This window comes from Coenobita brevimanus, chromosome 57 (assembly GCF_032717465.1).
Source record: "Coenobita brevimanus isolate Jiangsu-jjx chromosome 57, ASM3271746v2, whole genome shotgun sequence".
NCBI classification, from domain to species: domain Eukaryota; kingdom Metazoa; phylum Arthropoda; class Malacostraca; order Decapoda; family Coenobitidae; genus Coenobita; species Coenobita brevimanus.
In genome coordinates, this window is record NC_137010.1 from 4955770 (window position 1) to 4973809 (window position 18040).

Below are 18040 nucleotides of genomic sequence, written 5' to 3' on the forward strand. Positions count from 1 at the left end.
AGTTGGCATTGTAATCAGATTTTTCCCAGTGTATATCCATTTATTTTTACCTCCAGATGAAGATGGGAAACCAGACAAATTATTGTTTCCTGGGAAGATGAGGGGGGGGGGGTAGAAAGGCGAGCGTTAGGAAGGGGAATGAGTAAGAAGGGGGAGGAGTAGGAAGGGGGAGGGGTAAGAAGGGGAAGGGGCAGGAAGGAGCCGAAGGGAGGGAGGGGAAACTGGGAAAGTTCTTTGGGGTTAACATTTTTTTCCTTATCTTGTCTGGGTGTATAATTTTCTTCTGTATTAATTTGGTTTTTTTTTTTTTTTTTTTTTTTTTTTTTTTTTTTAATCAGTTTGACTCCTACATTCAGGTTTGTTATCTTGTTGCTGTTGAGAATAGATTATGAGAGAGAGAGAGAGAGAGAGAGAGAGAGAGAGAGAGAGAGAGAGCTGTCTGCATGATAAGTGAACAGAGAAAACACTGTTTAGGCTGACAAGGATTTTTTTTTCTTTTTTTTTTTTTTTTTTTTTTTTTCTCTCTCTCCAGGGTAGAGGTCTCCTAGCAAGTATGAAATCATCTGTAGATAACAAGAACAAAGGATAACAACATGTCATGGCACAGTTGAGGCTTAATGCTGACAAAGGAGGTCTTGAAGTTTGCACCACAGTGTAGATTAGTGGAGTATTAGACCGATAAAAATGAAGTCGAAGATGCGTTACCAGATAGCTGGTAAGATTTGGCCACTTCTGAACTATCTCATGTAATTGCTTGTACCTTAAAAAAAAAAAAAAAATGTGATTTTTTCCAATTATTGGTATTATCGTATGAAGTGATTGTTGGGGGGCGCATCCAGTGGGGGATGAAGGGGCTAGGACCCTTTCTCATATGCCCCTTTTCCATGATGAGAAGGTATAATATATATAATGAGTACAGTATGAGCATGTGCCTGTACTCTACTGTATATCCAAGGCATAACAAATACCGTACTTCCAGAATGCATGTGTAACTTTTTGTTTTACCCCTTCCATGCCATGATGTATATTCCAATTAATTTTAACTACTTTCCAGCAATGTTAGTCAACTTGGGAATGACCTCCTGCCGAAGATGTTAATTAAGGCTGTGTCTAACCCTTCCAGTTTGAAATCTCTCCGAATGTGAATAAAATTATCTGGAGATATTAAGAACTGGCTAAGCATTGTGTCATGGAAATGAAGAGGTTAATCTGTGGGAAGGAGGATATCCCTGCCTTTGGTTTCCCCGTTGCATTATCTTGATCAGAATCCCCTCCCTTTAAAAAAAGAAAAAAAAGAAGAAGAAAAAAAAAGAAATTAAATAAAATAAAGTAGATCTGCCACCGTTATCAATTAAGCTCATCCGAAATACTCATGTAGCGTTGGGGGGATGGGTCATTACTGTGTGTTGACAGAATCACTTGTAGATCATTTTATCCAATCCTCTCCTTACAGGACAAGGTATCAGGTGCAAAATAATAGCTTAATCTGATACTGCGTTATTAAGTTCTCATGTGCATAACAGGGAACCTAATCAGTGTTTCTTTCCCCAGGACGATCCAGGACCCTGCAAGCCAGCGCCTGACGTGGTACAAGCCGCCATTGTCCGTACTAGTGATAAAGAAGGTGCGGGATGCACAGGTCATTCAGCCATTTATACAACTTGTCAGGTGGCTCACACTTGTAAGTACATCACATTGGTTATACCCTTTTCACCTTAACCTGGCTCAAATTGTCATCCCTATACAGTTATTTTATGGTGTTCGTGTTATTCTAGTGTTGGTGGTGGTTTTCGGCTGTTCGAATAAAACAAGTGTAGATGATTAGTAGCTGTAAGCAGTAGTTAATTGGTTAGATTGTTACCTTTAGAGAGGCATTTAGCTTATTAAATGATACATTTTATATATAAAATACAGAGAGAGAGAGAGAGAGATTTACCTCCAAAACCATTTCCAGGACAAGAAGGACCACTCTGAGAATGCAGTGCCAACACCCTACAACTGGTATAAGGGCTGAATACAGTATTTGACTTTGCCCTGTGACCGATTGTTTTCAGAAGCAGATTACAGTTTATTTTTATCTGACCATCAGCCCTTCCACCAAGCATGGTCCATATTGTATAAAAACTGATTGAGTTAACCTTGCACTGTAACCTCGACCTTTGACCTATTGTTCTTAACATCAGATCACTTCATCTTTGACTGACCCTCAGTCATTCCAGGTTTAGTTCAGATTGAATCAAATCTGTTTGAGTTGTAGGGTCGAACATTTGACCTTGTCCTTTGGCTGATTGTTCTTAAACTTAATTCCATCTCACCTTACGCTGATCTCTTAAACCAGGTTTGGTGTAAATCAGATAAAAGCTGTTATGTTAACATTACCAACCTTGATCTTGGACTTACTGTTCTTGAAAGCATTAAGTCATCCCCTTGTCTGATCCTCATTATGTGGGCCAAGTTTGGTCCAAATCAGATAAAAACTTCACAGAGATAGATAGAGCCTTGTTTCCCCTATATCTTTGCCCAGGAAAAAACGTGTGGGAGTGTTTAAGGAGGTTGTATCCAGCTTTTCCCATTCAAAAAGTTTTCTCCAAGCTTAGTAAAAGCATCAGCTGATAGCAAGAATAAAATTAAAGTGCAGCAGTTAAGTGGTTGGAGGATGGATAGAGCCTCACTTGCTTTATATATATGCCAGGAAAAGACTAATGGTGGTTGTGGAGGCATCAGTGCTGGAGGATTATTTTATTTAACTCAGGAAAGACTTCTCACAGCGGAATACTTATGCATTAGAAAGATAAATAGAGCCCTCTTTTCCTCTTTCCTCTGCCTAGGATAAGCATATGGTGATTTCTGTGGAGGGATTTGCTGCCTTCAGACTATTTTCTGTAGCTTAGGAAAGTAAAGACCTGTGAGACCTGATGTTCTTTTTATTTCAATTATTTGTTTTTTCCTGTATTTCATATAATAAATAGTTTTATTCAAGTTAGTGTAGGCCTGTTGTAATGAAGGTTTTTTGTTGAGGCAAAATCAACCCCCATCAGTTTGGAAAGTCTGTCATAAACTGAGTAAAATCATTAGGAGAAAGGAAGAAAGAAATGAAAAAGTCATCTCAGGACTGAATGAGTTAAAGCATTGGAAAGATACAATAGATAGAACCCCACTTTTCATTCTCTTCCCTCAGCACAAGTTTATGATGTTTGTGGACCCCCTACCAAACTCTTGCTGTTCAAAAAATCTCTGAAGTTGAATAAAAGCATCATCAGAGAGATGTGGGTTAAGTGCTAGAAAGGTGCATAGATCCTTACTTCCTTCTTTCTCTGCGTCAGGACAAGCGTATGGTGGTATTCGTGGAGGCATCAGTGCTTGAGGACGGCCTGGTGACGTCACATCCGGGGTTCCCAGTGCTGAGGGACAAGTTGATGAGCTTCAGGGAGGGCCATGATGACCTTACTGACAAGATAGACTTCATCATATGTCTCGGTGGTGATGGCACGCTCCTTTACGCTTCTTCACTCTTCCAGGTACTCTTGTTTGAGCTCTTAAATTCCCCAGGTACATTGGGGGAGAAAAGTTGTGTTACGTATCCACTGGTTATACTTCACATTCATGGCTTGCCAGTTGCTTTCGTCATTGATACATCATATCAAGGAGAAACATATGTTGACAGAGAAACAATACCAAGTCTCTCTCAGCTTTGGAATACTAACTAGCTTAGGGAGGTGAGAAGAACAAAAGGTGAAATGTAAGGTGAAGTTTTGTCACCAGCTGTATGCTGCTTGATAACCTTTAAGCTTTAGTCAGATTCTTTTTTGTTTTTCCCATTAATAATCTACTCTTTTCAAATGTTAAAAAAAAAAAAAAAAATGCATGCAAGTGCTCATGACTGAGAAAATCCCCATGTGGTTCCCATTATACTGCTATGAAGCAGTCCCTCTCATTGACATGTCTTTCGTCAACACTCCCAGCCAAATCTGAGAGTGCAGAGTTGTAAGCAAGCACCTAATTTATGTAAGTCGTATATAGAACACCTGTAATATTAACAGCCAGCATCCCATATTACAGAGTATAGTAAGCAATATTACAGAAATATCAGACATGTTCAGTCATCAACACATGTTTCAGAAGTTACTGTATAGTAAAAAACTGGGGGTTGCCCATACTTTTGTGTTGTCACTTTCAATAATATGACCCTAATACAGTGGTCCCCAACCTTTTGTGGGCTTTGGGCCACATTTACCAATGTTAGTATAGTGGAGGGAGCCAGAAAAAAAATCACACACACACACACACACACACACACACGTGCATGTATATATGTATACTGTATATATATATACGTACAGTGGTAAAGTGTGCGTTTTCGTACACTGAAGAACGAGGGTTCGCGCCCCGCCAGAGTAATAAACTTTGGGAGCATTCTTCTGGCCATGTACTGCATTGGCGGACATAAGGGATGCTGTGGGTGAACCAGTGTCGCATACTATAAAGTATGCTTGCACCCAGTCAGCTTGCACTGGCCGATTACACTTGGTTCACAGACCACACACACATCCAAAGCCACTCCAACACTACAGTACACTTACAAGCACTTCTCACCCTACATACAATCTCTGCTAGACGGCCTAAGCCACTTGGTAGAGATACATTGGCTGTATCGTCCCCGCTTCGGTTGGGATAGGCTGGTCCTGCAGTGGACACTCAAACGGCTGATGAGATAAGATGATAAATATACAATATATATATATATATATATATATATGTATTTTATTTATAACTCTGAAAAAGAATGATAAATATATCATATGTTTCCAAGGCACCCCATGGGCTCTATAATTAGGCTCTGTGGGCGCCATGGTGCCCGCAGACTACGGGTTGGGGACCACTGTCCTAAATGATATACCAAACTGTATGCAGGTGAGTGCCTGAAGGATAAAAGTTATTTTCCCAGTTGACTTGTTTATGCTTTATTGTTCTTCCCAGTACATTTTGTTTTGTACTGTAATGTTTGTCAGGAGACATTTATTTCTCACATAATGTAAAGTTAAATATGTATAAGAATTTTGCAGCAAATTTGTCTGTTTAATTCAGTGGTTATATTTTTTCCTATGTTATTTGTTTTAATTATCAATCTGTCCATCCCTGTCTCACCACATCCTTAACCCGCCGTGTGCCGGCTATTTCTGGCCCTATGGGTCACCCCAGTGCTGACCTTTTTTTTTGGGGGGGGGGGCTAAAATGATAGATTTTGATGTGGAAACAATGAATTTCGCCATTAAAATGCTCAACGAGGCTCGGAAATTTGTTTTATTGAGTCCTGCATACTTCTGTACAGGTACAGTATAGCTGCTCTCTCACGCTCACCACGTACATGAGAGAAGTCTGTTTTCTATGGAAGGTATTCTCAGGTATTTATGCTGGGAAGGTATAGCAATGTTCAGTACACTTCTGATTACTGATTACTTCAGCTTCTATCACAATTTGCATGTCTTTCTCACTGTGAATGCATTATCTTATACTTACTTGAAGATAGGTACAACCTGACTTCATTACGTACAGTCCTGGCACCTACAAGAAGGTATTTACAACTAGACTTCACTATATAGTCCTTACACTTACAAGAAAATATTTACAAAATGCCTTCACTATGTACAGCACTGGGTTTGGCACACAGGCAGAGTGAGCGTGAGGGGGGGAGCGAGTGAGTGTATGGCCTTGACAGCCTGGGGAATGGTAGAGGAACAGTTACCTTACATGGCTGTGTATTTTTACCTGCGAATCTTGAAAAATGCGGTCACAGTGAAGTTTTTATTTTTAAACCGTTTTAAAACGACACTGGCACTGGCCGCGGAATTATGTCAGACCGTTTTAAAACGGCACTGGCACGCGGCGGGTTAAGTGGGGAAGGAGTGCTGGATGATGATGATGATGATGATGATTGTCTATCAGTCTCTTGTCTTTGCTGCATCTTGTGAGGGTGTTCCACAAAAGGATCTGGAAGCATTTCTCTCCCCTCTCAGTAGTGACCTTTCTCCCCAAGGCACACCACCCTTTCTCATAGCCTCCTACTTTGTCTCTTCCTGGTCTGGGTTTAAATTTGCACTTTTCTCAACCAACCCACTCTCATTTACTGTAGTGAACTCTCTTATCTTACCACTAGACAGTTAATTCAACCTGGACAGACATACTGCATTAGTGACAGGGTTTGAAATCAACACCTAACTTCTCTGTATCAGCAAGTTTCTCCAATTTTACATCCATCCATTGATCCATCATCCAATCCTACGTTGCCCCATGAGGAGCGTAGGAGGCCGGGGCTAAGCAGTTGGTCCCGACATTTAAGATGAGAGTGACCAGCCTCCCTCATCCCTGAGTGGCATTACATGAGCAATCAACCCCAACCACCCTTTGGATATAAACCTTCACCGGCTCAGTCCGATTGGAGCGCAATAATTACTCACTAAACCACCAGGTGCCAAAATTTGGTTATATGGTTACCACCCAGCGTAGTAAATGGTTTCCTGGTGTATATATCTGGTTAAAAAATACATGATACAGTCTTCTGCGTCCACAACAAGTCGAGTCACTGTTAGGGATCTAAGTTTTCTTTATATGTCTTTTTGGAGTGCAGAATCATACAGTATATCCTTGTGATAAATGAACATCTACTATACTTGCATTGCATCCACATAACAGAATTTGGCTACTCCCTTATCTCAAATACTAAGTTAAGGTTGGATCAGATTTGATAAGGTATAGTTATCAGGTAGGAATGAGTCTCATTGGTTGCATATAACATTTGGCCATCAACTGATCTGAAAGGAATTAGGGATCTTCATCTAGTTAAAAAATACATGATATAGTGTTCTGCATCCACAACAGGCTGAGTCACTGTTAGGGATCTCACAGAAAGTAATTTCCATCCCAACCTGTCTTGAGTTTGCATATGCTAGATATAAGCCCTCCCCCAAAACTAATGTAACAATTCCATCTATACTTTGTCCACTTTAACATGGCCTAAAAGTACCATCTCTCCATTTTGAACTGAGTTGTAACATAGAATACCTGTGTGCTAGTCACAAGTACCATGGAAAGGATGTGGAGCCATTGTATTGTTTTATTTTGTTATTTAGGTACATGAAGTTAGCTGCAAAAGAATGAATATATCCTCCAGATTAAGGTGGATAAACTAGAGTTTGTAAAGTAATCCCTATATATTTGTCCCCAGCAAAGTGTTCCCCCCGTGATGGCCTTCCACTTGGGCTCCCTCGGCTTCCTCACACCATTCAAGTTTGATAACTTTCAGGACCAGGTCACAAATGTGCTGGAAGGTGAGACATATGGGATCAAGGAGCTGAGGTAGGGTACAAGTTTGGTGTCTTGTGTTTTGCTGATGTAAAGGAAAGTAGAATAAGTTAGGTTAAATTAGAGCAGATGGATCTGTTTAGAATACAGATATTCTTAAACCTTTCCCAGCCATTGATGTCAGTGAATGACTGTGTGGTTTAGGATAATTTGCATGTATATAACAGGCTTTGTCAAAGACCGTGTATAGATGGGAGTGGGCATTCAAGTTTGTAGGTAATTTTTTTGACCATTCTGTTCTGCTGACATTATGGGTGTGATGGTATATCTAAACTGGTAGAGGGATCAGCTTGAAGGTTGGAATTTCATGAACATAATGATCAGTACTTTTCAAGAAAAAACACTGTCTGGATAATTCCAGTACAATTTTTCTCTATGTTATGTTCCAAATATATACATAAACAGTCTGTCCATAGCTTATCACAGTATTATGATGAGTGCCAATGTCTTGGTGGTTTCATGTAAAAGTATGTGTCTGTCTGGCTTGTTTTCAAAGTTTGATGTTTAATTCTTGGGAGTCTGAATACTCCTTTTAGTAAAACTGAATCATCTGTTGGAGAGCTGGGATATGGTGGTGATGATGATAATAGATATATAATATATGACACAAAGTCATTATCATCAGTTCCTCATGCTTACATACCTTTTTGATACAGATACCATAGTAAATTGCAGAAAAAATTGCTTATTAAAGTTTATTTGATACTTGTAAAGTTGATTTACAAGTTACATACTGTACAGTTCCACTTACTGTACATGGAGAGTGTTGATACTTTGAAACCCATTGCTGACATAAAGCGAAGGCTGCCTGTACTGTACTAGTGTTCCAAGTGACTAGTTGCTGAACAGTCATTGCAACACCCATTCCCACAGGTCATGCGGCTCTCACTCTAAGATCCCGGCTGAGATGCATCATCATCCGCAAAGACCAAGACACAGGCAAGACCGGCCGACCTCCTACCAACCTCCTGGTGCTCAATGAGGTGGTGATTGATCGTGGACCCTCACCTTACCTCTCAAACATTGACCTCTACCTGGACGGGAAGAGAATTACCTCCGTCCAAGGCGATGGTATGGATATGAGAGAGATTTTTTAAAATCAAAAAATTTAGTAACATTTATAAAGGCTCCAACACGCTTGCATGCATTGGCCTTGGTCACTTAATGGGGGCTTCCAACTCTGAGCTGTCTCTGGCAGCCTCCCAGTTCAGTCCCTAATCCCAGAGGTCACAGTGTATGGCCTTGTCCCAGGTCTTTTTCGGTCTGCCTCTCACAACACTACCCTCGACATTCACTTCTTACACCCAATTGGCGTCCTTCATCCATCCACATGCACAAACCATCTCAATGTGCCCCACCTCATCACAGCACCAATATACTGTACTTCAGTTCCATCCTTCTTGGTGCATTTTACTTTTACTACCTGATTTCATTGACTTGGACAAGACCATTAGTGCTACCTCCATCAAGTTTGCTAGTGAAGAAGGAAGTGCTTTTGAGTAAGTAGTATTTATAAGTTTATACAGTTTTTTATTTGTGTGTGTGCGTGTGTGCGCGCATGCATTCTTGCATGCATGCAGGTGGGGCCATGGATAATTGTATTTATCAGTAGTCATCTGCCTTGGATCTGATTCATTTCTTCAGGGAAGTCATTGTATGACAGTAGAAAAAGATTGATCATTTTAATTTTATTGTATTGTAGGAACCCTCCTCTCATGACACTACCACCCATTGGTGTCCAAGTTTCACTCCTAATGCCATGGATGGCAATAACACATCATTCTTGTGTTATAATAGCTTCTAATAATGTCACATCTATGAGTACTCATTTGTGCAGCTTTTACTTGCATTGCTACACCCAGGTGAATGATTTTTTTTATCCTTCATTCTCATATGCCCATAAATGTCAATGCAGTCTTCCAAAACTTGATTAAAGAAAAGTTAATATTTTGTGCACTGGGGAAGTTTCTGCTGCAAGTAGTTGCACACTCCATGAGTTAGTATTGTCACCAGTAACCCTCCCATGGTGAGGAGATCTCAGTTATTCAGTTCCTACTGATGCCCAATGCTTTTACTCAACAGAGTTAGTGTAATATGAAGCTTACTCTCTTATTTTGATCATATCTGGATAACACGTGTGTTCTTTTCCTACAACCATCAGATGATTTTAAGCGAAGAGTGAGCCACAGAAGCTGGAAATTGCAAAACAAATCTCTCTTTGTAGGTTTGATTGTGTCGACCCCAACTGGCAGCACAGCATATGCAGTGGCAGCGGGGGCATCCATGATTCACCCCTCAGTGCCGGCCATCATGCTTACTCCCATCTGTCCACACTCACTCTCATTTAGGCCTATCGTCGTCCCAGCTGGAGTTGAGCTTAAGGTAGCATCACCATCTTGTTTTTCTTGATTCTTTGTAATTTTTATTATCTTTATTTTGTTAGTAACCATATTATTTTTTGTGATCCTTCCGATTTTGTTATGATCCTGTTTATTTTTCATCATTCATCTTATTTTTCATGGTCCTCATGATTTTATACTGGTTTATGACGATGCGAATCGTCTGTATCTAATTTTTTCACAGACACCACTTATGGTGCTTCAGGAATGTTAATCCCATAAATTGCAAGCTACTCTGTTGTTTTAACATGTATTGGCAATGTTGGTATAATTCATGAAATGTTAAATTTACATTGTTCAGTACAAGAATTTCATAACTGCATAGTTTGATGTGATATTTGGTAACTTAATGGTCACAGTATATGTACCCTATGCAGTACATAATACCAGTATGGGTTTAGTGGGATAGTTGATTTATTTTCACATGATGGAAATGGGCCACCCCCACAACTGAGTGTTGTATGTTGTGGTTACATTACATAGGCTTCTGGTATAGAGGTATTAGAAATGAAGATAACGATGATGATCATTATCATCATCGTTCTTAGATATACATCTTTTATATGTTTATTAGAGAAGTGATGGAGGTGTCGAATATATTGTCTGGAAGGTGACAAAATAACTTCATACATACATTCCCCATATGATGTATTATAGTAAGATCATACTTGGAACTTTGGAAGCACTACCTAGATATGTAAAGGTCAGTTGATAAATCAAAAACCCACCTCTTGTAGGGCTTTACATATATGGAAGTCATTTACCTGTTTTTTTTTTTTTTTTTTTTTTTTTTTTTTTTTCCCTTGGCATCTAGGTAACAAGAGTAACCTCCTCTTTTTGTCTGTGTTAGACTAATGATAGTAAGGAATAACCAGAATGTTGGAATACATGTGAGGGTGTCATTATATCTTTGGCCAAAGACAGCTAATGTCATCTTTTCTAAAATGCCATTTAAATTATCTCTTTCTTGGGATAGTTTTTAAATATCAAGTTGACATCTTGCCCAAAATACAGGAAATTGTTATGAAAATTCCCTGTCCAAAAAAATGAAATGCCAGATCTTTGTGAGGTCAGAGTGAAGAGGTCATACTATAGTACTGTAGCCTATTCATCATGATCAGGATAAAATCATGACTTGTAGTACTGCATTAGTTTAAATTAATATAGAATTGTCTTTTGGAAACAGAATACAGTACAGGACAGTACTAAAGTTTGGACAGAAATGCAATATCTTCCCTGGCTCAGACGATAACTTGTATTTCGTGGCTTAGATTGCAGTTTCTAAAGACAGCAGAAACACAGCGTGGGTTTCCTTTGATGGCAGAAAAAGACAAGAACTTTTTCACGGAGACAGGTAAGGTGGTGTGTGTATGTGTGTGTGTAGAAGACTGACACACACTCATAATTTTCACATGCACACATAAACTGACCAAAGACTAAACTGACTGGTAACTTATTATAGAGTGTACTTTGTATGTTGACTTGCTTTATCTTTTTGTTAATGTGTACTGCTTAACATTGCTAAGTGTATCTTATTGATGTTTTTCTTATATTCCCTGTCCCTACCATCTTGCATCATTACGACGTATTATGTATTCAGTCTCTTGCCTTCATTGTCTGTGTCTTAATATTGACATCTTGTGCTGAAGAAATGTGAAGTTTTGCACGGTACTGTATTTTATTTTTATTATTATAATTATTTATTTATTTATTTATTTATTTTTTAAGGATAAAGTGGGGGGGGGGAGAAATTCCTCCTGCATATTACTTTCATATTTTAATAGGCAACAGAAAGGGATGTCATTGAGGGCAAGACACCTCCTTTGGCTTGGGGTTGTGACAACCTCACCACCCAGCACATGCTTTGCAAGCAGCCTTATCCCTCTTGTGTTATGGATGGGTGGTTGTACTTAACCGTTTCAGTCCAGTGATGATATTTTTATTTAATTCTTGATAATTATGGATAATTTGCTTCAATATTGGAAAGGCCTTTGATACTAAAAGGGTTAATGATGGCAGTGTCTCACTTCATCTCTTGAAAAGTTTCTGTGAAGCTGAGTAAAAGCTCAGAAATTACAAAAAAATAAAAGAAGACCACATCACTGGTGTAAAGTGGCTAATTTCTCTTCTAATACTAAAGGGATTAATGGAAACTGTCTTTTGTTCAGAGTCTCCCCTAAGCAGAATAAAAGCCTCTGAAATTAACAGCTATCTTCTGTTTTTTAATTATTATTATTACTGTATTATCATTATTATTATTATTATTATTGTTATTATTATTATTAGCATCATCATCATCATCATTATAATTACAGTAATTTTTCTATTCCATCCTCTTTGCTTTTTCATTCATTCCAGCCACCGCCAGTGTATTGTAATCCCCATCCTAACCTGTTGCCTTAGTTATTACTGTAAATGTCAGTTTCCAATTTATTCTCAGTGGGATAGCAATCTCAAAGTATTGATTAAAATTCCTAGACATTTCTTCAGTACAGTAACCAGATGAATGATCAGACAACTTGTTTATATGCTGTTGTCTAACTTACCACTTGTGTCTTCCCTGCTTAGATTTGACCTGAGCAGCTGAACTCCTTATTTATTCCACCTGTATGAAATATATAAGTGTTGACTGAGCTCTTGCTTAGTTTTGTAATCAGTAACATAATCCTCACAGTAATTTTGAATCTTACTGAGCACTCAAATAGATAAAATCCTAATGGGGTGCTACTTCTGTGGTACTGTAGTTTGAATCTGAATGTAATATTGTTATATCAGATCACAGATTTTCCTTTGCTTAACATTGCAAAGGAGTTAGTAAGTTGAATGATCAGTTTCAGTAACAGTTATAAAGCAGTAAGCTCCCTTCAGCACCTTGTATAACACTTACCTTTGACTAGTTTGACACGTTTATTCTTCAACACCTTTATGAAACGCTGAAATTTGAAGTAGGAAAAATATTCCTTCTGTGCACAGTATGGAGCACACCCATCTTTATATTTTTATTGCAAGGATAACCTTCATGTAATGCCAGGAAACTGCAGGTAAATTAAGAGACATATCATGACTTAAACCTCAGTATCAGTGTTGCCAGTTCAGTCAAAAGAGACATGGTTTTAGCTGGTTTAAAGGTAAGTCTTTGTTTATATGAATATGAAATGGAGGTAAGTTTTAGGTTATCAGTGGAATGATATTCAAGTGTCACATAATGGGCAGTTTAATACTGAATGGTTGTCTTAGCCTTCCTTTAATTGTGGTAGCATGTTTGTTCAGTCATGAGTCTTAGTTACTGCTCGCCCTCTACCCTAAACTTTGACTGAAAGGAAGTCTTATTTAGGATTTTACACTGAATAAAAGGCTGGCTGTTGGTAGTTTGAAGCCTCTCTGGACTGTACAAATAACAGTGTCATTACAACGTGTTCTTCTTTCAGTCTATCAGTTCTTTGAGCCATCACTTTAGCACTTAACACCAAGTCTTAGGTGTGAAAGCCTGGTAATGACTTCTCTCCAGTCAGAGTTACAATTAGATAAGCAAAAGCTATTATTTGTGAGTGTACAATTGAAAAGGAAGACAGAACATCCACTGGAATGGATACAGATGTGCACTCAAGAAGAACAGAAGGCATGCCTAATGATCTACAGCAAATAGTGTAATTGGATGAAAAGCACAGTCATGCAAGGATGCCTGGAACAGACGAAGTGATTTTTATGTTATTTTATTTCGCTTGCCTTTCGTTTTTGTTGAATGAAGTTGAGCTACAGCTTGTGCTTCCAGATCAAGCTGAACCAAGATGCTCGCAACACGTGCTGGGTTTCGTTTGACGGCCGTCACCAGCAGGAACTGATGGTGGGAGATAGGTCTGTGGTGGACGTGATGCCTCATTCTTGTGGGATGAAACCTAGTTTAGTCATGGCTAGCTGTGGGGAGTGGTTTCCTGTCAGTTTAGGTTCATAATCTCTCAGTTACCATCAGCTAAATTATTAACTAGTAGACTGCGACATACTGTCCAGCAAGTATGGTGGGCAACTGGCACAGTACATTCAATATGCTTTCTGTAAAGGGAGACTAATTCTACATGTTCTGTGGTAAATTTGGGTCAAGATATTTTCAGGTGACTATTAGTATGCCTTTTAGTGATATACATGACATAAATAAATCACTTTCACTTATGGTCCAGAGGAATTGAAGGATCTTGTATTTATTCAGTACATCAGTATCCCTCAGAAATTCATTGTTCTCTCATTCACTATGACCAGGCTGTCTCATAATACTTAAAATTGTGTGAAATGAAATTAAAATGCAAATATTTTTATGACAATTGGTGAAACCATAGAACATACAGTACAGTACAGTACTGTAATTCACTTATGACAAAACTGTGAAAGATTTTGATGTTATATTAGGCATACTTATGCATTAGCATGCATCTTCTCTTGGTGGAATGAAACAGGATTAAGATAAAGTTGGTTAACAGGTGTTTTTTTGCACACCACGGGAAGGGCAGGAAATTGTAATGCCGCAGTTTACGAGTCACAGAGGCCTTCAGCATCAGTGAATGTAGAATATACCCAGATCATCCCGAGTGGTTTTAATCTCAAATAAAATTATTAAGAAATGACAGGTTTACCAGTACCATTCTACAGCCTTCTGGGAGTGAAGTGATCAAAGGTTTTATCTGTTAAAGTAAACAGTTTAAGTTTTACATAACCACCTAACAGATGTTAATTTGGTGGTCAGATATTTATGGCAGTCATGCTCATGCAGTGGGCTTGTCTGTCTGTTACGTCGACACCACAGAAGTGACAGTATTGTGATTCATTACAGATTCGCAGTTGAGTGTGGCAAATGTTACTGACAAACTACAGTTTGTGTTGACTTACATAAATATCAGATATTGTGTATACAGTACCTGACATCAGTTTTATTGAATAACAGTTGGATGATGTCATTCATTCATCATTCATTCATTTTCTAATCCTGTGTTGTCCCATGAGGAGCGTAGGAGCCTGGGGCATGGCAAGTTGGTCCTGACATTTAAGATGAGAGTGACCAGCTTCACTCATCCCTGAGTGGCATTACGTGAGCAATAAACCCCAACCTTCCCTTGGTTATAAACCTGCACCGGCTCAATCCGATTTGAGCGCCTTAATTAGACACTTCAGTAGATCCTATTTCAGAAATTTGCCACTAGGTTTGCTACAATTGCCCAGCTCTGATGTGGGGTAGGCATTGAAAAAGTAACCAGTGCTTAATTTCATTTTAATTTTGACACAAAGTAAAACATCCCGTAACATATTTTACTCATCAGATTACCCAGTTGGCATGATATGCTACAAAGAAATTATGATGTGGGAGCCTTTTGATTGTATATAATATAATGTGAGTCATTTTGTAAACTCAGCTTTCGTCAGTTTACTCATCTCTGTAAACACAACATAGACACGAAACCTAGGCAATTTTACTAGAACCATCCATAAAGCAAGATAACAGTGATTAAAATATTTGTCATTTGTTAATATCCACAAAAGAAAATAAATATGAAGCAGCAGATTTGGCAGCACCTTTTGTTCGAAGTCCTGCCCTGCTTGACGTGCTTCTCTTGGTTGCCTGCCCTTTCTCACCATCTGTTTGAGCTTTTCATTGTTGTTCCCTGAATACAGTACGTCTCTTTCTTTGAGAAACTCCCATAATTCTGGAATGGTCCATTCTTTTAAATGTTTCTCTGACTCCATTGTACAGTTTAGTAAGTGTACTACACCCATCTCCTCCATACACTTGGCTGTGGTTAAAGTGTTGTACGGCGCTGCCGTTTAGTTTTGTTTAATATGGATGATTCACTAACTAAGCTTTCGTTAAGTACATATTTTTTGGTGGAACAGCTTACTTCTTTAAAGCATGCTAAAACACACATCAGAAGTCCTGAAGGTAATTTCGTTTTACTAACTGCACGTGATTTTTTCAAATACAGTAAAACCTATGTATAACGGACTTCCGTTGACCGGAATTGGCTTTTATCGGAATCGAGGAGCTACCAGACTAAATTCCTATAAATTGGAAAAAGTCCGATAAAGGCAGAAACAGTCCGGACCGCCTGACCACTTCAGCCATGTTCACCACAATAAGGTAAATTAAAGACATGTCTGTCAGTGTACAGTACAGTATTACGGTATTATTGTATATATACCATTTGATTATTGTAGTGAAGGTATAATACAGTATAGTACTGCAATGGTAATGAAAACAGTTTAAAACCCATTGGTGCAATCCGGACTAATATCTGATATATTGGAAAAAGTCCGAGTTAGCAGGGGATAGTCCGGAGGTCGTTTTTATCAGAATTTTGCTTTTTTCAGAGTGGCTCGGTCCCCAATTAGTCCATTATAGTGAGGTTTTACTGTATGTGTAAATAGACAACACACTATTTTAGTTCCCAAGCTAAGAATGCCTGGTTATTCTTTCATTACAGGTGTATATATGCACTTAGCAACATTATTATTAAGTTAGTATTAGGTACAGTTTCAGAGGTCTTTAAAACCCTGCAAAAATATTTAATTGAGGCTGGGCGACACTAGACCACCTGGTGGCATACCTCTGAAACAGGGCTTGGTGAAACCTCTAATTACCCACTAAACCACCAGCTGCTTTAATTTGGTTATATGGTTACTACTCAGCGTAGCAAATGGTTTCCCGGTGTATAGGAAACCATTTGGCTTGTCACCCAGTGCAGAGCCACCCATAGACAGAAGGAAGAGGAAAGAAAGAAGGAGAGAAAGACAGAAGAAGAAGGAAGGAAAGAAGGTGCTCCCACAAAAGACTCCCCATTTCCTGTGTACTGGATGCACCAACCACATGTATAATATTCTGAAAGTGGTTCTCTTGAAAGGAAGCTATAACTTTTCTTCAGACTTGAGTACTGTAATGGACTTTTTGTCAGTAAATCGCTCTGTGCATTGTCTTTTGGGGCATCTTGTAACTGATGCATTCCCATTTTGGGGATGTGACTGCCATATATTGTACGTAACAGTTTCTGCAGTAAACCTAGTGCTGGAGAGGGATGCCTTCATTTGGTGGCTCCAGTATAATTGGGCAGCTTCACTGCTCAGACAATGAAGTTCCTCGATTCTCTCTTTATCTCCCAGAAGAAGGATGATGCACTGCGGGAGGAGGAGAACTTCAGGAGAACTTCATCCAGCAATCCGCTGGGTTCACATTTCAGATGAACCTGGCGCTACAGCTACTACTAACTGCTTTATAAAAACCCTTGTTAGGTGCCTATTAAAAACTTATTTTGTACACTGTTACTTAGAAACTGATGATGTCTCACACAGAATCCAGATGAAGAATAAATGTACTTTGTTTCTTAACACTTTCTTTGAGAATCAAACCACTCAGAAAAATTGTGCACACACTGCACTTTCCTTCATGTCTTAAATTTTTTTTCATTCATTGCCAGACGCCATGTATCCCAAACGGGGTGACTAAATTCTGAACACTGAGGCATTACCTGAGGTGCTGTGTATAGGATTAAGGATGTCTCCTCACTCTGAGCTTTGGAAGTTTGGTTCAGGTTCTCTTTCGGTCTTTCAACACCAATTCAATTTAAGCATGTTTGGTTGGTGAGCAGAAACTAAATATTTTCAAAGAAAAAAGTGTGGCAGTCCAGATTTCATTGCTAAAATTAAATTGATTACAGCATAATAATTATAGCACCTATTTATCTACAAAACTTCGATAAAGTCATACTGTTAAGTGTTGTATATGTTTCCGCCAGCCAAGTAAACATGAAAAAGGAAGCTTGTAAAGGATTTTGACTTTCAAAGCTTTATGACTGCCAATTTTGCCAGGTAAGTACTCTATTTGGAAAAATTCAGTACAGTAACTTGTAGTACTGGTGCTTTACTCTGTATTAAAATACCTGTACAGTGTAAAGTTACTTGTTTGTGGCAGAAACAACAAATTTGCATATCATTTTCTGAGGAAGTACTGCTAAGTGAAAAATAAGGGCACAGAAAGAAAGTGCATGAGAGAAAAGTATGGATATTGTATATTAATGTGTATAGAAAGCTTAATCAGATGAAGAATAGGATGGTCAGAAGGAATGTACTCTAATTACAGTACAGTACTTTTTTTTGTTTGGCATTGATGGCAGTCATTTACTAAATTAAGGAAGTCTCAGTCTTTCCATGTGAGAATGGAAAATTGTGGCTAGAAGACTATGAACTACACCACAGGACATAGCAACTACCTCTTACAGTTAGAAAAGATTGACTGTACCTAAAATTAA

At 38.7% G+C, this 18040-nt stretch overlaps 1 protein-coding gene across 3 annotated transcripts in view; it reads left to right on the top strand.

Annotated features, from left to right (window-relative positions):
- Window positions 1–18040, top strand: part of LOC145402258 (NAD kinase-like) — a 104819-nt gene that overhangs the window by 82397 nt on the left and 4382 nt on the right. For all 3 annotated transcript variants that reach the window (XM_080274382.1, XM_080274383.1, XM_080274384.1), the window contains 6 exons: window positions 1552–1681; window positions 3324–3518; window positions 7223–7325; window positions 8233–8430; window positions 9584–9741; window positions 11030–11112. In XM_080274382.1, the coding sequence (XP_080130508.1) occupies window positions 1552–1681; window positions 3324–3518; window positions 7223–7325; window positions 8233–8430; window positions 9584–9741; window positions 11030–11112 (867 nt within the window). The remainder of the gene's footprint in view (window positions 1–1551; window positions 1682–3323; window positions 3519–7222; window positions 7326–8232; window positions 8431–9583; window positions 9742–11029; window positions 11113–18040) is intronic.